The sequence below is a fragment of the Lepidochelys kempii genome, chromosome 2, assembly GCF_965140265.1.
Source record: "Lepidochelys kempii isolate rLepKem1 chromosome 2, rLepKem1.hap2, whole genome shotgun sequence".
NCBI classification, from domain to species: domain Eukaryota; kingdom Metazoa; phylum Chordata; order Testudines; family Cheloniidae; genus Lepidochelys; species Lepidochelys kempii.
This window is the reverse complement of record NC_133257.1, coordinates 18,502,552-18,525,647: the sequence shown is the minus strand read 5'-3', so window position 1 is coordinate 18,525,647 and position 23,096 is coordinate 18,502,552. Positions and strand designations below refer to the sequence as shown.

General features: G+C 42.2%; 1 protein-coding gene across 2 annotated transcripts in view; it reads right to left on the bottom strand.

Moving 5' to 3' along the window:
• Nucleotides 1–23,096, bottom strand: part of ASAP1 (ArfGAP with SH3 domain, ankyrin repeat and PH domain 1) — a 329,105-nt gene that overhangs the window by 63,737 nt on the left and 242,272 nt on the right. For both annotated transcript variants that reach the window (XM_073330123.1, XM_073330124.1), the window contains exons 16-19: nt 13,962–14,125; nt 12,063–12,196; nt 3,998–4,089; nt 2,262–2,448 (exon numbers count right to left, since the gene is read on the bottom strand). In XM_073330123.1, the coding sequence (XP_073186224.1) occupies nt 2,262–2,448; nt 3,998–4,089; nt 12,063–12,196; nt 13,962–14,125 (577 nt within the window). The remainder of the gene's footprint in view (nt 1–2,261; nt 2,449–3,997; nt 4,090–12,062; nt 12,197–13,961; nt 14,126–23,096) is intronic.

Here is a 23,096-nt window from a genome sequence, read left to right as displayed (position 1 = left end):
AGTATGTTCTCCTCCCCCATAAGAACTTGTAATACTGGGTCCTTAGACCGTAAGCATCTTCTGGGTAGGGAACCATATATATGCCTGTAAAACTTGCACAACAATTGTGAGGCTGGTGAAAGGATTATGATTGATAATGGTGAGATATACAAAGAAAATAACAGAAGCCAAAATTTTTAACTACAAGTGCATAAATTTAGACATCTGAATCAAAGCATTCTGATTTTCAAAGGAACTGAGCACTCAACTCTGTTTGAATTCGATAGGAGCTGCGAGTGTTCAGGACTTCTGAAAAAAATCAGTCATTTTCCTATTGAAGAAAACAATGTTAACAGAAATGTTGCATCATGATCAGCACTTAAGGAAAGAGAATGACTGTTTCATAGTATACAACACACACAGAGACTGGCATGTATTATTGCTTTAAAAGGAATACACCTTGGAAGAATTTTGTGTCATTTTAATAGGGTGTAGTGTAGCTGCGCCTGTAATGTAGACCAGGTCATCAACTCGCTAGTCTTTTATAATGTATTTATCAGACTGCTCTCTGAACACAACAGACACCCCTAACATTTAAACTATAGTAAAGAAAGAAAGAGAAAATATGCCATCATTATTTATTATTTCTTTTCTGGTAGTGTCCAGAAGCAGCAGTCAGGATCAAGACCTCTTTCTACTGGGCACGTTATAAACATATAAAGATAATCCCTGCTCCAAAGAATTTACAGTCTAGATAGGGACAAAATGCAACTATTGGGAGTTGACAACTTCAGTAATAGGAACACAAAGTTGCACATACTAGCTATATGCATAAGTTACAGGCTTTAAGGTTTTTTTTTAAAAAACACATAATATAAAAATGTTGATGGGCCTGTACCAGGCTATCTGCTGAGCCATTATCATTAAGTATCTTATTGTGAGCATCACAGAAGAGATGATTTTTGAGAAGTGATCTGAAGGAGAACAGATTAATGACTTTGTGAAAAGATTCAGAGAGGGTATTCAGTGCACATGGAGCAGCAAAGAAAGTGCTTAACATGAATGTTGGAGGCTGCCCCTGTTGTCAGAGTAGAGGCATCTGTTCACAACATGACACAGTCAGATAAAAAAAAAGTAGGTAAGTAAGAAGAAACTGAATTGTGAACAGCCTTGAAGGTAAAGACCAAAAGTTTGTGTCTGATGTGGAGAAAGGTGACCTGTTGGCGGGACTCCTTTTTCTGCGGAAAAGGACCTAGGGGTGACAGTGGATGAGAAGCTGGATATGAGTCAACAGTGTGCCCTTGTTGCCAAGAAGGCCAAAGGCATTTTGGGATGTATAAGTAGGGGCATAGCGAGCAGATCGAGGGACGTGATCGTCCCCCTCTATTCGACATTGGTGAGGCCTCATCTGGAGTAGTGTGTCCAGTTTTGGGCCCCACATCAAAAGAAGGATGTGGATAAACAGGAGAGAGTCCAGCGAAGGGCAACAAAAATGATTAGGGGTCTGGAACACATGAGTTATGAGGAGAGGCTGAGGGAACTGGGATTGTTTAGTCTGCAGAAGAGAAGAATGAGGGGGGATTTGATAGCTGCTTTCAACTACCTGAGAGGTGGTTCCAGAGAGGATGGTTCTAGACTATTCTCAGTGGTAGAAGAGAACAGAACAAGGAGTAATGGTCTCAAGTTGCAGTGGGGGAAGTTTAGGTTGGATATTAAGAAAAACTTTTTCACTAGGAGGGTGGTGAAACACTGGAATGCGTTACCTAGGGAGGTGGTAGAATCTCCTTCCTTAGAAGTTTTTAAGGTCAGGCTTGTCAAAGCCCTGGCTGGGATGATTTAATTGGGGATTGGTCCCGCTTTGAGCAGGGGGTTGGACTAGATGACCTCCTGAGGTCCCTTCCAACCCTGATATTCTATGATTCTATGACTCAAAAAGAGGACACACATCAAAAACGACTGATTAGGGAGAAATGTGGATGTCCCTGAATACAACACTTGGATCTGGTCACCACATTATTTACCTTTCAGACTTTTAAAATGTACTAGACTATTCTTTGAGCACATATACAAACATTCATAACAAATCTTTTAAACTGTACAGGAAAAGGCAAGAGAAAATACACTAGCAGGAGGATAAGCCAGATCAGCTAAGATCTTTTTCATCTATGATTCTAATAAACATCATTCTCCCATGTACTTATAAGTTATATCACTATTTTAATTGATGGCTTCCAAAAATAATGTTCTTAACTTACTCAATATTGTTTATCTGATAAGCTTACCTGTCCAGGCTCTAACAGTGGCTCCATTAGCTCTACCCCCTCTGCATAGACTTGAATTAGTGCAAGTAGATCCCTGGATTTGACAGCCTCGAGTAGTTCATTCAGTTTAGCTGCTGCAGATACACAAGTCTTTCTAGAAAACTTATGATCTACATACTTAGCAGTGATATATTCTTTACGTGCAGTCCTGGGAGGAAAAAAAACAGAACTTGGTCTAGAATTCTGAGCAAAAGGGATCTCAAATGGACTGATAATTTAGGCTTAAAATCAGAACTCAGCTTGCTTAAACTGAAAAGTGAGGACTGATTGTATAGAAAAAGATCTGATAACCCCATTTAATATATAATAATTTAATCACTATGCACGTGACACACTATTTGCAAAAAAGAGGTCCAAAATGAAGTAAACAAGCATCTTACAGTATCCTGCCTTTTCAATAATACATGAGGTACAGCCTTTGATTTTGGGAAATCAGTTTAATTCAAAACTGAAGATGCAGAAGATAATTTTCGTAATAGGAAAATACATGTAAAATACATCAACTTGTTCAATTGTGTCAATTTCAAGAAAAATTATGAAGAACAATTGAACAAATTGGTGCATCTTTCATGTATTTTCATATTATGAAAATTCCCTTCTGCATCTTCAGTTCTGAACTGAACTGAGTTCCCAAAATCAAAGTGTGTAACTCATGTGTCTCTCTGTGTGTGTGTGTATATATATATAGAGGCCAGGAAATAGAATGATAGTCTAACAGATTTTTGCCATTACTATTTCCGTGATTCTGTTTGTTTAAAACAAGGGTTTTCTCCTTTCTGACCATCAGCTACTTGCCTTATAGTAACTGAACTGATGATATAAAACTGAGTTTACAACAATTATTTCCAAGGCAATTGACTTGTATTATAAACAGAGGATTATGACTTTGCTGCATAATCAAGGAGAAGAAGGGTTGAAAAGAAAGCTTTTTTTCAAGCTAAACATCTTCCATAATAGTAAAGGGAAAAACAAAATTACTGTCCAATTACTGCTGTTTGTAGAAATGCCCTTTTTTCCAAGATTTCTCTCGTATGACAATCCCACTTTAAGGTTAAAATCCAGTTCCCAGCAGGGCTCTTGGTGGAGTGGAAAGGAATTCCCTCCTTAGGCCACAAAAGTGGGCTGCGCTCTGTGAAGATCACTTTAGTTTAGTGGCTGAGATAGGTTCTATGGGACCTTACTTCCCCTGACTGCAATGATCCTCTGGTCTTGCCCACTTACAGAATAACTAAGCCACCACTCCCATACTCCTCAGGAGCTGAACTTCTCTGCATGACCTCCAGAGGACAATGGGGCTGGATTTATCCATAAATTAATACGAAAAGATTCATTGTTAGTGACTCCATTAGAGTTTATCACATGATCATGAATTACAAAACCAAACAAATACTGTAGCATATTCTAAGGAGACACAACCCATCACGTATGAACACTGTAACTGCCTGTGAAGTAAATTCAAGAGCAAATTTGAAGAGAAATAATGACCAGAGAAGGGATTTGGAATTCCGTAATGAGAAATTTAGCAGTCAAGATTGGCAGGTGGAATGAAACAAAAATTTTTGCCATCCTCAGACAGCTTTTTCTTTTTTAACTTCTCCCTTGACTTGATTATACTTAATATATCTCATTATGGAAAACCTATCTACACATATATACTCCATTCCAACTGTACACTGGGGAAGTGTTCATGTACTTACATATCACTTGATGGAGTGGGTTTGGGTGAAGGACTAGGTAAATTCCCTTCCATTATATCATTAAAACAATTATTTCCTACATTCTTGGCCAGCTGTAGAAAAAACAAAAGCACATGTTTTCATAATTTGCTATTGGTCTCAAATTTTCAAATAAGACTTTTTTTAAAAAAAATACAGTGCCTTTTTCTTATTAGCAGCAGAGGACAGTACAAATAACAAAATGAATGCATGGCATTAAAGTTCAATGTAGGCTATGTCTACATTTGGAACTGGGTGTGCAATTCCCATCTCAAGCAGATGTACTCATGTTAGTTCTGATCGAGCTAGCATGCTAAAAATATTTTAATTGTGGTAGCAGTTGCACAGGATAGCCATGCCGAGTACAAACCTGCCTGGACCATGTGGGTACTTGGGTTAGCCCATTCTGCCACGTGCCATGCTACTATGACTACACTCCTATTTTTAGCACACTAGTTCAATCAGAGCTAGTGCGATTATGTCTGCTCAAGATGGGAATTGCACCCCCAGCTCCAAGCACAGACATAACCTTAATGGATTGAAAGATATTCTTGTTACTCACCTTATAGTAACTGGAGTTCTTCAAGTGGGGACCCTATGTGTATTCCATGCTAGGTGCACATGTGTTGCATGTGCCTGAAACAGGAAGATTTTTCATTAGCAGTGTTTGTTGGTTCACATCTGCACCCTCTGCCTCCTCATGCTCTGAAACAAGAGCATATGAGGTGGTGTGGACTGAACGTCTCTTCAATTCCTTTTGTACTGTGAATCACCTTAGGAAAGAATCCAAAGGAGAGGCAGGATAGTCGAATACGTATAGAGACCACGCATCTTGAAGAACTCCAGTTACTATAAGGCAAGTAACCAGAATTTCTTCTTCAAGCGATAGTCACTATGTGTATTCCACTTTACGCGGCTCATAAGCAGTTCTTACTGAGGAGGAGGAGGAACTCTGCTGTATCACAGATTTCAGGATCGCTGTGCTGAAGGATGCATCTGCTGAAGACGCTTGTGCCAGGATGTAATGCCTAGTAAATGTATGCATAGAGTCTCATGTTGCTGCTCTACAGATTTCCAGGAGGAGATCCTGAAAAGATGCCACTGAGGATACCTGGGCTCTGGATGATTGGACTCTGACACTCTGTGGGGGAGCTATTGCTGCCAACTCATAGTATAGCTGGATGCAACCTGAAGCCATTTAGGAAGTCTCAGTGAGGAGGTAGCTTCCCCTTTCATATGGTCAGCACAGGAGATGAATAATCTAGGAGATTTCCTGAAGGGTTTTGTCCTCTGCAGGTAAAACACTAAGGCTCGACAAACATCCAGCGAATGGAACTTCCTACCTTCTCTGGAAGGTGTATGACCTGATTTAAGTGGAATTTGGAGGGAATCTTTGGAATGAATGTAGCGTATTACCTCAAAGAGACCTTATCCTTATGGAACGCCCCGTAGGGAAGGTACACTCCATAAGAGCCCCAACCTCACCAAACTCTTCTGGCAGACATAACTGCAGTCAGAAAGGCCACCTTTATAGACAGATGAAGAAAGAAGCAGGAGGCTAAAGGTTCAAATGGAGGATTCATGAATGTTGCAAATATGAACAGGACTGAGGTCCCAAGCTGAAGTAGGTTTTAGCACCAGAGCAAAGGTTAAGGACTTTTGAAAAAACTCATTGTCATAGGGTGGGTGAAGACCAAAAAGTTCTCCACCAGAGGAAAGAAGAAGGAGTTAATGGTCACTAAATGCATTTGCAGCAAGCTGAGGGACAGACCTGATGTTTTTAAAGAAAGAAGGTAGTTCAGAATGGGTAGTATCCCTGAGCCCTGTGGAGGTACAGTAACTCCTCACTTAAAGTCATCCTGATTAACGTTGTTTCATTTTTACATTGCTGATCTATTAGAGAACATGCTTGTTTAAAGTTGCGCAATGCTCCCTTATAACATTGTTTGGCAGCCACCTGCTTTGTCCACTGCTTGCAGAGCTAGATGGTGGGGGCTTGGAACCAGGGTGGACCAGCAGCCCCCCATCAGCTCCCTGCTCCCTTAAGTTCCCTGTGCAGCAGCTGCCCACCAGGCTATCAATTGACGGGCAGTTCAGCTGTCCCTCCCCACACTGCCATGTGCTGCTCCTGCCCTCTGACTTGGAGCTGCTCCCAGGAGCCTCCTGCTTGCTGTGCAAGGTGGGGTGGAGGTGGGGAAAATGGGTGTTAATGTCAGGGTGTTGCCCTCCACAACTCCTGTACCCCAGCTCCACAGAGCCGGAGGGGGGACACACACGACAGGGCTCGGGACACACGGAAACTTGCTGATCTACTTAAATTGATCTACTTGATTTAGTTGGGGATTAGTCCTGCTTTGAGCAGGAGGTTGGACTAGATGACCTCCTGAGGTGCCTCCCAACCCTGGTATTCTATGATTCTATGAAAAAGGTAATGTACTTAGAGTGGGGCCAGTGTACTTCTCTGTCTCACACAGCGTGTGTGTCTGTCTCTCTCTGCCATGCAGTCTCCCATTCATGCTGCCTTGTAGAGTGTGAGGCTACATTAACAACAATGTGTTAACCCTCAAGGGCTCAGCCGAGTGCTAGTTCATCATTTAGCAGCAAGGCATTCCCTGGGAAATATCCTACCCTCTTCCACCCTCTGACTTCACCACCTTAACCAAACTTCACAATCATCATTGCTGTATACAGTATTAAACTGTTTATTTAAAATGTATACTATGTATATGTGTGTGTGTGTATATATATATACACACACACACACATATATACTTGCTCTCTCTCTCTCTATACACACATACACACACACTATAAAATATAGACTTTTGTCTGGCAAAAAAAATTTCCCTGGAACCTAACCCCCCTCTGTACATTAATTCTTATGGGGAAATTAGATTAGCTTTACTTGATTTCGCTTACAGTAGCATTTTTCAGGAACATAACAACATTAATTGAGGAGTTACTATATCTGATGGCGTTGGATGGAAAATCTCTTATTTTGCAGCATAACATTTTCCTATACAGACTTTCCTGCTATTATTAAGGACGGATTTTACTGCCTTAGAACACGATCTCTCTAAATTCATCATCCATCCAAATACCAAGCTATCAAATAGAGGGATGCTGGATTAGGATGGGCGGTCTTCCCTTTGTCTTCAGTCAGCAGATTAGGAAACAGCTGGTTTTGTATGCATGGACTTGAAGCTGTCCAAAGGATGATAGCAAATCAAAGCTACCTCAGCCACCAGGGTGCTACTAGGATGATTGATGCTGTGTCTTGCTTGATTTTCCTCAGGATTTGAGATCAGAGGGGAATGAGTGGGAGAGCTCTGATCAGTGTACTAGGAATGCAAGTCCTCTGGAATTGTGTCCCTGAGCTGCGCCAGAACAGTAGTCCGGGCATTTCTTGTTTTCTTCCGACACAAAGGCATCCACAAAGGGAATTCCCACTGTCAGATGTGCTGTACCACTGAGTTGTGAAGCATTCAATCGTGGTCTCTGTGGATGTTCCTGCTGAGGCTGTTCCCTAGGATGTTCAGTACTCCCATGAGGTGCACTGCTGAGAGACAGATCTGGTGCCAGATGCATCAATTTCACAGCTTGATCACTTCTGAGGCATACACTCTCAAGTTTATATAGTATACTATAATCATATTGTCTCACATGACCTGAACATACAGGGCATGGATGAATGGCAGGAATCTTTTGCAGGCTTTGTATACTGCTCGCAGTTTTTTGTGAATCTTGGATTCTTGCTGGGTCCATTTTTGAGCCATTTTTGCCCAGATGCACACCCAAACTCTATAGGGAGGCATCCATAATTAGCTTCTTTGTGTCTAGATGGGAAACAAAGGGAACCCCTACTCACAGCTTCTCTGTCTTCCCATCAGATGAATGATGTCAGAATACGGTGGGAAAGTGAGACTTGCTTGACCAGGCTATCCCTGCTCAGAGCATAACCACACCTGAAAACACTGGAAATGGAGCCTTGCAAAGGGAGTCAACGTACAGGGCCATCTGGCCTAGGAGGATCAGGCAGGATTGCACTGTCATCTGAGGGCTCAGTTGAAGACAGATGATGAAGTCCCTCAGAGCTTGAAATCTGTCCTGGGGTAAGTATGCTTTGGCTGTGATTGACTCCATAGCTGCTCCAATAAAGTCTATCATTTGCATGGGAACTAACGTGGATTTTTCTAGGCTCCCTAAGGATTGAAGGACACTGACAAGGGATAGGACATTGACTGCACTTCTCTGTATGACCAACCCCTGAGCAGCCAGTTGTTGAGGTAGGGAAATACTGGAGTGACCTGGTTATGTAGGTATGCTGCCACAATAGATAGTACTTTTGTGAAAACTCTCAGGATGGTTGAGAGACATAAGGAAGTACTCCGTATGGATAAAGGTTTAGGCCCACCATAAAGTGCAGGAACCTCCTGTGTGCTGGACATATGTGTATGTGGAAATAGGTGTCCTTTAAATTGAGAACTGCAAACCAGTCATCTTTCTTCAAAGAGGAGATTAGAGAGGCAAGATGACCATTCTGAATCCTTAACAGTGGATGAAGACATTCAGTTGTCTGAGATCTAGAAAGGGTATTTCTGGGAATGAGAAAACATCGTGAACAAAATCACCTTACCTTGTACTGAGGAGAGTCAAGCTATATAGCTCCAGCTGGAGCATGGATCTACCTCCTGTCTGAATATCCTCCCATGAGAGGGGGTCCCTGAAAAGAGATAGGGAGGGATGTTTTCTGGTAAGGATGAACAGAAGTTTTATAAGATATCTGGTGGTGACAATTTCTGGGACCTATTAATGCAACATGATATGATGCCATGCTGGGGAGAAATGGGCCAGGTGGCTACTAAATGAAGTGTGGATGCAGGAGGGCTGGTTTGTGACTCTCAAGGGTCCCATCAAAAAGATTTCTTGGCAGGAGCCTGAGGCTGGTGAGAGAATGACAGAGACGTTCTGTCTGCTGCACTGCACTCTGGTGCTTCCTGGAAGGCTCATCGGCCCTTATGTAGTAAAAGAGCTGAGAAGTGGGACACTGCTTATACAGTGGTGATGTGGAGTATTTTCTCTAAGATGCTGGGATGTATATACTCAAGGTGCAGAGGGCTGCATGACGGTCCTCATAAATATACAATGACTCATCCATTTTGTCACTGAACAAGTGGTTGCCCTCAAAGGGAAAGTCTTCCAAAGTGGCTTGAACTTCCTTTGGAAACCCAGAGGACTGGAGCCATGAAGCTTGTCTCGTGACAGTAGAAGTCTCCATGAAGTGAGAAGTGATGTCTACTGCATCTAGCGAAGCTTGAAGGAACGATCTAGCTATCACCTGACCCTCATCGATCTGGCTTGAAAATGCGACCAAGCTGCTCGGGTTGGTAGTTTGTGAACTCAAAAAAACTTCTTATAATTAATAAAATCATATTTAGACATCAAAGCTAGATAATTTGCAACGCAAAATTATAGGCTAGCCAAGGTGAAACTCTTCCATCTGAAGAGGTCTACTTGCTTGGTGTTCTTGTTGGAGGCAGCAGACTTAGGTTGGTGTAGTCTGTTACATTCAGTGATGGCCTATACAACTAGAGAGTTCGGTGTGGGGTGTGAAGGTAAGTTTTTCGTCCTCTTAGAAGGAACAAAGTATTTCTTCTCCATTCTTTTCAGAGTGGGGGGCACAAGTGACTGGGTTGTGCTAGACTTTTTCTGGCCAGCTCTAATATGGCCTTGTTGATTGTAAGTGCCATCTTGCTAGGGCTGCACTCTGGAGGATATCTAACAACTTACAAGTGGTATCCTGAACTTTTTCCAGGGGAATTTGGAGTGCATCTGCAATTCTTCTCAGATCTTGGAACTGCTTATAGTCACCGCATGGTGATGGCGAGGAAGGTGCAGTAGCCTTAAGAGGAGATGAAAATAAAAATGCTGCTGGGGAGAGTAGGTCTGTTGGTTCAAGTTGCTCCTCCTCCACACAGTGTTCCTCAGTGGGCTGGGGTTCTTCCTTATGAGGTGACTTCTGTCTGATCCGCCGTACTCAGGAGGTCTTAGATACAGATCTCAGTGTAAAGGACCATATGGGTAAGCAGGTGGTGTTATGGGGAAGGATACCACTGGTCCTGAGCTGGGCAGCATCCTGTGGGATTGGGTGGGTTCTCAAGAGCCTCTGGAACCTCTGTTGGGGTTATTCTTGTCTCTTGGTACTATCGGTGGACCCACTGTCTCAGTCTCAAACTTTCCAGAAGAATATAAGTCCTCAGATTGCACTAGCGGACCACAGGTACCAGCAAATGTTCAACAGTGTGAGCAACTCTCTGGTGATAATCGGCTCTGAGAGGATTAGTGACCCCAGATCAGAATATTCAGCCAGTTCATTGAGCACAGTACATCCAGTCCTTGAGGAAGGGGAGCTGGAGGGGCTTCTACCTACTGGCAGAGCCAATGGTGCTAATTTAGATCAGGCAGTGAGAGCTGGTACTACTGAATCCTTCTTCTTGCTGTGGGATGATACCAGCCATGTGGGTGGCTGCCTTCTTTCCCTCACCCATGCTGGAGTTGGTCCAGGCCCTTCAGCAGTTGATAGTTTCAGGGCACTCTTGGTTCTCAGCACTGACGAGACAGGCCTATGCTTTCTGTGAGCTCCTGACACACCTATAGCAGGGTGCAGAGTCCCACCAGACTTGGAGGCAGCAGGGAAAGAAGTCCACTTCTTGGATCATGACTTGGGAGGGGATTTCTCTAGTTTTTTGAGAGTGCTCCCACCTGCTCTGCCTCCTGCAGTCTGTAGCTCTTCCTTCTGATGATCTGGAGTCTGGGAGCACTGTGGCTGTATAGGCACAATACAGTGACTCTGGCCAATGCACAGAAGGATTTGATGACCCAAGGTTGAACTGGGTCATCGGGGGAGTTCCACCAGGAATCTTCTGAATTGCAATGCTCGATATTGCTGGGTTCAGAGAGGAAATAAATGACAGATGATGCACTTGGAAGGGATAAGGCAATAAAAACAAGTGTGGAAGTCACTAACCAGGAAGACCCAAGGGCAGGCTACACAGGACTTGAAACTGGGGATCTCGGGCATACTAAGTACCCAAATGAGGGGTAAAACTCCTACTAACAATATATAGCTAAATACTAAAAACTAAATAACTAGAGAATGGTAAACTATTTTAAAAAACCTGGAATTTGAAGCAGGAACGTTAGCAAAGTTGTAGACACTTGGAGAGGTCCAATCTCGGACAAGGGGTGGTAAAAAGGAACTGGAGAGGTGGTCAGGCAGCACCACCCTTTATGCACTCAGTTCAGAGCACAAGGAGGCAGAGGGTGCAGGTATGGATCAATGAACACTGCTAATGAAAAATCTTCTGGTCTCAGGCACATGGTGTGCATGCGCACCTCGAGTTGAATACACATAGGGACCATCATTCAGAGAACTTCAGAATTACCTGCTACTTAAATCCTAATAATTTTTACATGTTCTCCCCACCCCACACACACTTTTCACAATTTCCTATGCAAAACATAAATCTTTTTCTAGGTCACACATATTTTGTTTGAAACATGTCAAACTTCACTTTTGTCTTCTCCCACATCCAGTTCACAGTATCTCTTAACATCAGTGCAGGATCTTTCCCTTCAAATTACAGTTTCATCCTATGCAATTTACTGGCAACATTCTGAACTCTCTTGTTGATTGCAATTAGCTTACTTTCTCTTATCGTGCAAGGATTTTGTCAGTGGCTTTTGATTCAGGATCAAGACTACATACCAAAAGGTAATATTCGAAGTATACTAGTAATGACAGCAGCAGTTAATAATACATCATTAGGGAAAAACTTGATTCATTAAGAAAATAAAATTGGTAAATGGACAAAAGTATAAGTAGTACAAGATAAATCCTTCTCCACAGTACTAGCAAAATGTGAATATATATTTTTCTACAAAACATGTCCTTTAAAAAATAAGTAACAGTACATTATTCTATACCTGGAAGTATCCTTTATATGCAGAGTATCTGATTAAAGATACACAAACTACAGGGACTCACCAAGAGTTCAGACGTTCCTAATTTGTCTAGTTCCAAAGACTGGATTCGAGAAATATGAACACCCATTTCCCTATGTATTCCAGAACACTCTATACAGGTTAAAATGCCCAGGTTCGTTGACAGCCAAGTTGGATCTGTAGAAGAGTTTGAGAAATAAAATACGTAGCAAATATTAAAAAGAGTGAAAGTTATTTTCTGTAAAAAACAATATTCCTCAATGAAAATGACTTTCCTCTTAGGGGAAGCAACTTAATTATGAATATCTGTTTTTTTCAAACTTCATCACCAAACTGAACCAAAAAGTTAATAAAATGCATTTTTCCATTAATAGAATTAAGTCTGTATATTCCTAAAAATCCACCACCTATCTAGAAACATCTAGGGCAAAATTTTCAAACCCAGGTGTCTAAACACATATTTAGGCACCTAAATGTAATGCCGGCCCACCAAATTTATCCATTTTGGCCTTCATTTTTAATGCTCTAAGTGTATTTTTTCATAAAGATTAAATTAAGAAACATTTCACTATAGATGGAATGGACATCCACAGAGGTAAACTTTAAACTCTAGGGTTGGCCCAGTAATAGTGCTCTGCACTGCCATGTGAGCATCCCTACGCTAAATACCCAAATAGTTCTCACATCATGTATGTTGCAAAATGAGCATGTTCAGTCCGTGAGAGGTTTTTTTTTTTTCTTGGACCACTTAACAGCAATAACATGGGCAGATTAGACAAGAAAGTCAAGTGGTTCAAAATGAGCCTCATTCAGTCTTCCTTGACCAGAGGGATAATTAAGTGCCCACTACGTGAAGTCTTGAGTCAATAGTTTAAAGCAAGAAAAAAAGAGGACAGATGCTTGGGACTTCATTATAATCAAGGTGGCAAAGGTTAATAAAAAATGTTTCCCCAGATTTCCAGAGATTTAAATTATAAACTACAAACTATTTATCGTCTTTCAGTATTTGAAAAGCTGTATTTTTCTATGGTTGCAATATTCTACTTACATTTCTAATGTACATAATCATTGTAGAATGTAGCTACCAGTATTTCAGTATAATATTGGTATCAGCTACCTGCCAGAGACATTATTCTTCTATCTTCCCCAGTCCTCCGTTCTACCTCCCGTCTAAGGAACCTCCTTATGATACAAAAGCAGCAGCTATCAAGCACTATTAACTCAGTAGCTCAATGATGATTTATAACTCTTAATTGTCCTCAAGCTCAGACAAGGGAAAATGACTGACCTATAATTCTGCTGCTCTGAAGAGATCATTCCAAAAGGATTCTTACACTTAGTCTTTGCTTCCTGGCACAAATCTGGGAAAACTACCAAAGCTCTGAAGATTTTTGGCACCGATGGGTAAAAGGATAAAGCATGAACCAGGACACCCTATTGACAGTTGTGTCAAGCACTTAGCTTAATTGCCAACCAATAAGGGGATGGTTTGTGCATCGCCCTATTACCATTGTCCTTAGGGTCAGAAATTTTAAGATCTTTGGCAATTCCACGAGTCTCATGCTATGAAGCTGAGATCCAAGAGTAAGACTGCTGGAGAATTACATCTTCCTTAATCACTGCCTAAGCACGACTCACTTCCAAATAAGTAGCTTACAAAAACAGTGACGCTAAACAATTTCCATTCCATTGAAATAAGGATCTGGAGAGAGTGCAACAACATCAGCAGTTCAAATCCCACAATGGGGCTTGAACTGCTGAAACTGAGTGCAGACAACACACAACGTGGATGGATGAGACTCAGAACACTTGCTCTTTTAAACTAGGGTTGAAGGCTGATCTACATATTGCTCAGAAAGTTAATCTGCACTCTAAAAACTTTTTAAAAATGTTATTTTGCTTGAAATAAGACATTTGGTGACATTCATGTAAATTAAGATACCTGGTGATCCACAATCACAACAGACTTCATTTCCGGGTAATCTCTGTATATCATCAATAATGGCTTTTGTTAGATCCTCTAAACTGTTTTCCCCTGTGCTCTGCTCTCCACGGAATGCCATGTTTAATGCTTCTTCTTTACTGTTAGTCAATACTGATATCCATCTAGTATAAAATGAAGGGTTTTTATGAAGATTGTTTTGCAAATACAACTTTACCTATAAACTATAGCAAGTTTGCAGGTGAAAGAACAGGGTAGATGTGGAGGGGAGGGAGTATACTGTGAGAGAGACTGGAAAGTTAAAAAAAAAAAAGCAGAAGTAAAACAAAAATGAGAGGAGGAACAAAGTAAAACAAGGGGAAACGATTTTTAAATTGCTCATCAAAAAGGGTTTGAATTAATGTACTGCAACATGTGCCAACATATATAATTCCTGGTTTCTGAAGTGGGTTAAAGCCTGGGAGTGGATAGAGACTAAGGGCCAGATTTGGAATTTAGGTTCCTAGGCACTTTTGAAAATATCACTAGACACTTATCTGCATCTTTATATACCTGAATTCTTTAAAAAATCTGGCCCTGAGTCTTTTGCTATAATAGCCCATATACAAGGACTATGAAGGCCAAGTAGATGGGACAGGTCAGGAGTAAAAATGGGATAGGATTTTAGAAAAGAGGCGAAAGATGAGAATAGAGAGTAATGGAGTAACAGTAGTGGCCAACATTAAGATTATAACTGGTAACGTGATCTTACAGATATCAATCTGCAACTCAGTCAAGTTAAAACAAATCAACAAAGAGTTAAAAGTTGTTTCAGGTACTATAACTGTGCTGAGTCTACCCACTGATTTTTAAGGTTTATACAACAACATTTCCCTATTTTAAAAAGTGTGTTTCTCTCACTTCCTGTTGTGTGAAAGTCCCAAACTACGAGGGGCCATTGACTGACAGATTTTACAAGGGATTTAGAAAAAATGGCTACACACTAAGTGCTGTCTAATATATCAAATTAGCAAGCTGAAAAAACAAAACAAAAAACAGGTTTTTTTCCTCCAATCCCTTTCAGCTACAGTAATTGTTTGTTACTTGGAGCTAAAGCAGATAAAATAGCACACTTCTGTCTAAAAATGCTCAAGCTCTGCTTAACCAATTTCCTGCTTAGATATTTCAACTTTCTATACTCAGTGTGATTTTTTTTTGTTTTTGTTTTTTTTTTGCAGTGTGCTGTAATGTCTAGGTTCAACTGAATGGATTGATGATGAAACTTTAGACTTAATTTCATAGTCTCTAGCGTGTAAATACTAACATATGTGAGTAACTTTAGAGACATAAGTAGTTTAATGGGGAACTTATACAAATAAAGTTACATCATAAATGTTTGCAGAATCAGGGCCTGAATTTGTATTTGCACTCACATATGCACTTTTTTGTTTTGTGATTAATGCGCAAAAGATGAATCTGGGAACAAATGGTCTTTTCCAAAAAACTTGCAAAGGAAGGTTAGTAAAAGCCAGTTTACCATGCCCCCTTCCCCTCCCACCCCTGAGAAATGTAAGCATTTCCAATATTTTCCCTCTATAGTTCTGTGTACAGAAAACAATACATGTGCTACACATAATCTGAATTTGTAAAGTAAAATATATAAACACACTCTAGGTGGCAGTCATTTGCAATTTTGCTAATGAAGACCAGTTTGTGAAAACAAAACAAAAAGGAAGTATTCTTGGCTTCTGATATTAGCATAATCCAGATAAATGTAGGTAATGTACAAGCTGAAATATCCGTTCATTTAGAAATTGGCAACTGGCTTAAAGAACTCGTCAGCAGCTACAGTTATTATGGTTCCAATTTAATTGCAATTACGATAAATAGAAATTAACATTGAATGTCAGATATACAATAGCAATTTAAAAAGCAACTTTCAATCACTATTAGAAGGAATGAAAATTAGATGAAAAATTGGATGTGTGAGCTGACCAGAGGTTTGATTAGTGTTTCAAGCATTATTTTATTTACTACAGTTACATACAGCAATAACAATTCGCTTTTTATTCCTTTTAGCCAAGGAAATGAAAAATTCCATATAGCTGCATATCACCTGATGCAATCTCTGAAAAATTCAGAGCACAAAGCATCATACTGTGTGCTGTAGCTAGAGATTATCAGCAGGGCTAATTTAACACAAACATTCATGCCATTTATAAAACAGAATTGATCATTAATACTCCAAAATGGCAGAAATATATTATATACATTATTCACTGCAGAACAACCTCTTCCCCCAAGCCCTCAAAACAGTAAAATGGCATTTTAACCCAATATGACATTACCAGGTGTCCTATGGTTCTCTCTATTTTAATTATAGCTTTGTTGTTTTGTACAGTTTCTGTTTGAAGTACACAGAATGCTTCTGCTTCACTGTATGAAGCCACTGGACGCAATGTAATATGCAAAGATGATCAGATATAAATTTGTAGTGTTAATGAAAACCGGTTGCACAGTTGTCCGATTGTATTACAGACCAGGGTTCTGCAATCTCCACCTCAATTAAGTAGTTGCCCAGTTTTCCATGGTGTTCTCTTCCTCAGATGTCTAGATATTGGACAGCTTTCTGTTTTCTCCTAGGACTCCCTTATTGCCCACAGGTTTCTGTCATTGTTCTGTTTTGGGGGCTTTGTGCTGAGCCAAGTAGCCTGCTAGGCTAGGCTGAGAACTTGCTAATGAGGTTCTAGTTTGCCATCTTTGATTCCTAATCCCTTTAGAATCCCTTGACAAGATGGCAGGGCTAAATGAGGGAGAACAGGAGTTTAAAAAATCAGCTTCTAAGCAACTAGAGGAGCTAGCGAACAGGGAAGTTTTGCAAGGGAGTTGCGAGAGGGACTGTTGGACCCAGATACACCTAATAAAAATACTCTAAACTTAGTATAATAACCACCACCCCCCCACACACAATAAAATAAAATAAACAAACAAATCCTGCAAGACTAAAAATAATACAGGCAGGAGTCTAGCAGTATAGTGAGGGGCTACCCATTCTTTTGCACTGAATGCAGCACGTAGGACTGCATACCTGTACATTCAGTGCAGGTCTTCAGAGACAGACTACTGGCTCTTTAGACCAGAGTAGCTGAACTGGAGATGCTAAAGGAGACAGAGAGGTACCTAGAGAAGATTTTCAGGGACACAGTAGCATGGTCCTACCCCCAACCTGATAGCCTTTCTGCTGTTAAGGAAGATAAAAGTCTCAAGGAAGGAGAACGTCAAGCTAGAGCAGAGGAAAACAATCCCATAATTGGGACCCTCCTTCCAGATAATGTCCTGGTATCTTCTCGCACTGAGGATACCTCTCCGGGTGAGGGGACCCCAGTTATTAGGAAGAGACGAGTAATAGTAATGGAGGTGTTAATTATTAGAAATATAGACAGTTGGGCTTTTGATGATTGGGAGACTGGCTCAGTGAACTGTCTGCAGAATGCAAAAGTTGTGGACCTCTCAAGACATCTAGATAAACTTATGTGTAGTGCTGGGGAGAAATTGGTGCTCATAGAACATGCAGGTAGAAATGACATAGGGAAAGGTAGGAAAGAGGTCCTGGAGGCCAAATTTAGATTAAAATCCAGCATCTCTATGGTAGCATTATCTGAAATGCTTCCAGTTCCACACGCAGGTCCAGGAAGACAGGCAGAACTACAGAGTCTCAATGCATGGGTGAGATGATGTTATTGGGAGGAGGGATTTAGGTTTATTATGAACTAGGGAACCTTTTGGGAAAGGAAGATCCTATATAGGAAGGATGGGCTCCGCTTAAACCAAAATGGAACCAGATTGCTGGCATGAAAAATTAAAAAGGTATTAGAGGAGTTTTTAAACTAAGGGCTCAGGGAAAGCAGACAGGTGCAGAGAAGCACATGGTTTGGACAGAGAAGCACACAGTTTCTTAGGGGAAAATTTATTCAAGGGGATACTCTATGTCCTAATAAAGAAGAGAGAATATAAGTTGAGAAAGTACAGATAAGAACTGAAGAGAAACTCTGAAATGAAAAAGAGTCCCACTCAATTACATCATATGAAGCCAGACAACTAAATATTGACAAATTTTATAAGTGCTTGTGTACCAATGCAAGAAGTCTAAATACTAAGATGGGTGAACTTGATTGCCTGTGTCAAGGTTCCTTCCCCACTCTGAACTCTAGGGTACAGATGTGGGGACGTGCATGAAAACCTCCTAAGCTTACTTTTACCAGCTTAGGTTAAAACTTCCCCAAGGTACAAACTATTTTACCTTTTGCCCTTGGACTTTATCGCTGCCACCACCAAATGTCTAACAGGGATATAACTGGGAAAGAGCCCGTTTGGAAACGTCTTCCCTCCCCAAAATCCTCCCAAACCTTACACCCCCCCTCCTGGGGAAGGTTTGATAAAAATCCTCACCAATTTGCATAGGTGAACACAGACACAAACCCTTGGATCTTAAGAACAATGAAAAAGCATTCAGATTCTTAAAAGAAGAATTTTAATAGAAGAAAAAGTATAAAGAATCACCTCTGTAAAATCAGGATGGTAAATACCTTACAGGGAAATTAGATTCAAAACATAGAGAATCTCTCTAGGCAAAACCTTAAGTTACAAAAAGACATAAAAACAGGAATCTACATTCCATTCAGCACAGCTTATTTTCTCAGCCATTTTAAAAAATCAGAATCTAACGCATATCTAGCTAGATTACTTACTAAGTTCTAAGACTCCATTCCCGTTCTGTTCCCGGCAAAAGCATCACACAGACAGAGAGAGAGGCTTTGTTTCTCCCTCCCCCCAGCTTTTGAAAGTATCTTGTCTCCTCATTGGTCATTTTGGTCAGATGTCAGCGAGGTTATCCTAGCTTCTTAACCCTTTACAGGTGAAAGGGTTTTTCCTCTGGCCAGGAGGGATTTTAAAGGTGTTTACCTTCCCTTTATATTTATGACAGCCTGGTATTAAGTGAGGCTATTGATATAATAGGCATTAAAGAAAGTTGGTGGAAAGATGGTAATGGGACATAGTAACAACAGGAAAAGGAATACTTGTGGCACCTCACGTCAGCTGTAGCTCATGAAAGCTTATGCTCAAATAAATTGGTTAGTCTCTAAGGTGCCACAAGTCCTCCTTTTCTTTTTGCGAATACAGACTAACACGGCTGCTACTCAGTAACAACAAGGTACAAAATACATAGGAATGACAGGAGTAGGTTGCGCTATTGGGGGAGCGAAGGAAAGGAAACAGAGTCAAATATAGTAAAAATCTTAAATGAATCAAACAGAATCTCTATGGATAGAAATTTCATGCTTGAATAGTAACACATAACAATAATAAAGCGGTAGGACTATACTATCAACCACCTGACCAGGATGGTGACTGTGAAATGGTCAGAGAGATTAGAGAGGCTACAAAAATAGAAAATTCAATAATAATGGGGGATTTCAACTACCCCCATATTGACTGGTTACATGTCACCTCAGGACCAGAGGCAGAGATACAACTAGCATCAATAACTACTTCTTGGAGCAGATATCCCTGGAATACACAAGGGGAGAGGCAATTCTTGATTTAGTTCTAAGTGAAGCACAGGATCTGATCCGTGAGGTGCATATAGCCAAAGAAGTTACTCACCTTGTGCAGTAACAATGGTTCTTTGAGATGCGTCCCCCTGTGTTGGGGCTCCACTGTATGGGTCCCTGTGCTGCTGGTCAGAGAACTTCAGCAGCAGTGTCCGCTAGCGCCCCCACCCCCACGGTCTCTCTTTGTGCCCTGCCATGAGGCTAGGCAGTGCGTGCAGGCTAACCCCCCTCAGTTCTTTCTCTACCGCAGAGTCATTGACAAGAACTCCAAAGTAGATGGGACGAGAGTAGGTTGTCCTATCCCTGCTCTGGAGCAGTAGCATGAACATTTCTTGTTCAGGTAAGTGGCAAACAAGTCTGTGGTCAGCATCCCCCACCTCCTGAATAGATTGTGAAGCACTACTGGGTATAGCTCCTATTCATGGTTGTGTGGGAATTTGCAATTGAGACGGTCTGCCATCAAGTTTTGTGTATCTGGGAGGTAGACCGCTGACAGCGTGGGAGATACACCAGTTTCATAGTCTCAACACTTCTGCAGAGAGGGAGGGAGACTGGGCTCCATCTTGTCGATTTATGTAGAACATAAAGGCAATGTTGTCTGTTAGGACTTTCATGGGTGACCGTCTGATTAATGGGAGGAAATGGGCGCAGGCATCCTGACCACCCTTAGCTCGAGGAGGTTGATGTGGAGGGATATCTCCATGGAAGATCACTTCCTTTGTGTCATAAGGCTGTTTAGATGTGAGTCCCACCCTAGGAGGGATGCGTTGGTGGTGAGAAGCAACAAGGGAGAATTCTTCAGGAAGGGGATCCCTTTGCTAATATTGGCTGGGTCTTTCCACCAGTCTAAGGAGGTTTTTACCCTGGTGACCAGTGACAGGGCTCTGCCTAGAATGTCCCTCTTTGGTCTATAAACCAAGCTGAATCACATCCGAAGGCACCGCATGTGGAGTCGGCCGTGAGGTATTACTGCTGTGCCAGCTGCCATATGCCCCAAGAGTTGTAGGCAGTCTGGCTGATATTTGTGGACTGTTTTGGACAGTCTCTGTAAGTGTAGCCAGAAAGAGTAATCTGTGCTGGTCAAGGTTGGCGCCTATAAACTCCAGGTGCTGTACTAGAGTGAGGGTTGATTTCTGGCCGTTGATCTGTAGCCCAGCTCTGTAAACAAGTGCATTGTTGATTTGGTGACTTGGTGAGCCTCTTGGAGAGACCAGGCTCTGAGGAGGCAATCATTCAGGTAAGGATAAATCATGATCTCTTGGCAGCGTAAACAGGTGGCAACTACTGAGAAAATCTTGGAAAATACTCTCAGGGCCAAAGATAACCTGAAGGGGACTACCCTGTGTTGGTAGTGATCTTGTCCCAGGGTCAATCTGAGAAATTGCCTGTGATTTGGTACGACCGATGTGAAAATATACATCCTGGAGGTCAAGGGCTTAAAATCAGTCTCCCTGTTCCAGTGCTGGAATGATCATCGTTAGTGACCATCTTGAATTTCACAGCTTTGACAAACTTGTTGAGTGCACTGAGGTCTAATATGGGTCTCCAGCCCCCTTCCTCTTGGGTATTAGAAAATACCAAGAGTAGAACTTCTGACTTGCAGATGTTGAGGTATTGGTTCTATGGCTCCTAACTGGAGGAGACTGTCTACCTCTTGTCGTAATAAACTCTCGTGAGAAGGGTCCCTGAAGAGGGACAGGAAAGGCTGTTGTGGAGGGGGCAGGGAGACAAAATGGACAGAGTACCCACAGTAAACAATCTCTAGGACCCATAAGTCCAATGTCATATGCTTGCAGGTGCTGCAGAATGCTGCCAGATAGTGGCCAAAAGGGTGGGTAGTGATGGTAGGTTGTAGCAGTTGTGGGGAATGAACTATCGGCACCTCAACCAACACTGGTGTTTAGACGTGGAAGGCTAGGACGAGGAACATTGCTGACCAGACGGTTTACGTCTGGAGAATTTAGTTTTCTTTCTCTGTGGCTTGTAGTATCATTGAGCTGGGCACTGGGAAGTTTATGGTTTATGCTGGAACTGTGGACTAAATTTTCTCTTTTGTCCCAGCACATGAATGCCCAGCATATGAAGAGTGGTTCAAGAATCCTTCAGTGTGTGAAGGGAGGCACTGGTTTTCTCCACAAAGAGCTTAGTGTCCTCAAAGTGAAGATCTTCAATGGTTGCCTGCACCTCCTTCAGGAAACCTGACAGGTGGAGCCAAGAGTCACATTGCATCACCACCATGGAGATGGATCTGGCTGCAGTATCAGCCGCATTGAGGGCAGACTGTAGCATTGTCTTTACCACTAGCTGCCCTTCTTGGATAATGGCCTTAAATTGTTTGTGATGTGACTCTGGCAGCTACTCAATAAAATTGTTCAGTTTTGAGTAATTTGTGCAATCATATTTCACTGTAAGCACTTGGTAGTTGGCAATTTGAAACTGAAGCATGGCCAAGGAGTACACCCTCCTGCTTCCAGTCCCTATTGTAGGGAGTGGGCCTCATATGGTGTTGACGGCCATGAGAATTGATTGAGTTGGGTGGAGAGTGGGAGAAGAGGAACTCTTTCTGTAGGCCAGGATGTATTACTTTTTGTTTGCAAGTCGGTGTGACCAGTGCTGGGGTCTGCCATATGGTTCTTGTGGGTCGAGAAGGGCCTCATTGACAGGGAGGGCTATTATTAAGGATGAAGGATGGAGGATGTCCAGGAACTTGTGGTGTGTGTCCATGACTTCCTCCATTGGTATCTGGAGAGAGTCAGCCACTCTCTTTGCGAGGTCTTGGAAGAGGCGAAAATCATCTGCCAGGGATGGTGGGGGAGGCATGACAGCCTCATCTGGGGAGGAGAAGAATATAGTTTTTGGGGTTGCCTCCCCCTTGACATCACCCTTGCACTCCTCCAAGATTCCTTCTGGGGGCTCCGAAGCTCTGGACATCGCAGCAGAGGAAGGATGTCTTGGGGGGCTTCTGGGTGGGACTAGAAGCCCGAGAGGGACGGGGGTGGTATGCAGCCCAGGGATCCCAGTATGGCCACTGGGGTGGCAGTGGCATGGAGTCTGGTGGTGGTGTCCATGGATGGCCATACTAGGATGGTGGCAGTGGGGACATATAAGGGTATGCCTGGAGGACCTGCTGGTATCAGGCACTGTAGGGGGCTTGAGATGAGTACTGAAATATCTCTGGTCCGCTATCTCAGACCACACTGCAGAGCAGGGGAGCATGGGAAGGCAGCGGGAAAAACTCCCATGTCAAGCGGAGACCCGGTGCAGAGGTCTGGTGCCAAGGAGAGACTCTGGTACATCAGCTAAATGGAGGTCCCTCGAGTGCCAAAATTCCAGTGGTGCTGACTGGCTCGGTGCGACGAACGGTGATGGGGGGCGGGGAGATATTCTCCGGACTGGCTGTTCAGGTACTGGAAGAGGCATCGGTACAGATGGGACATGGCATACCAGTGGTGCCTTGGAGTGTTTACTCCGGTCCTTCTCCTGAGGTGCTGTTGACTTGGTGCCTATGCCCATTGGGTCTGTGGGTGCATCAATGGTACCTGCC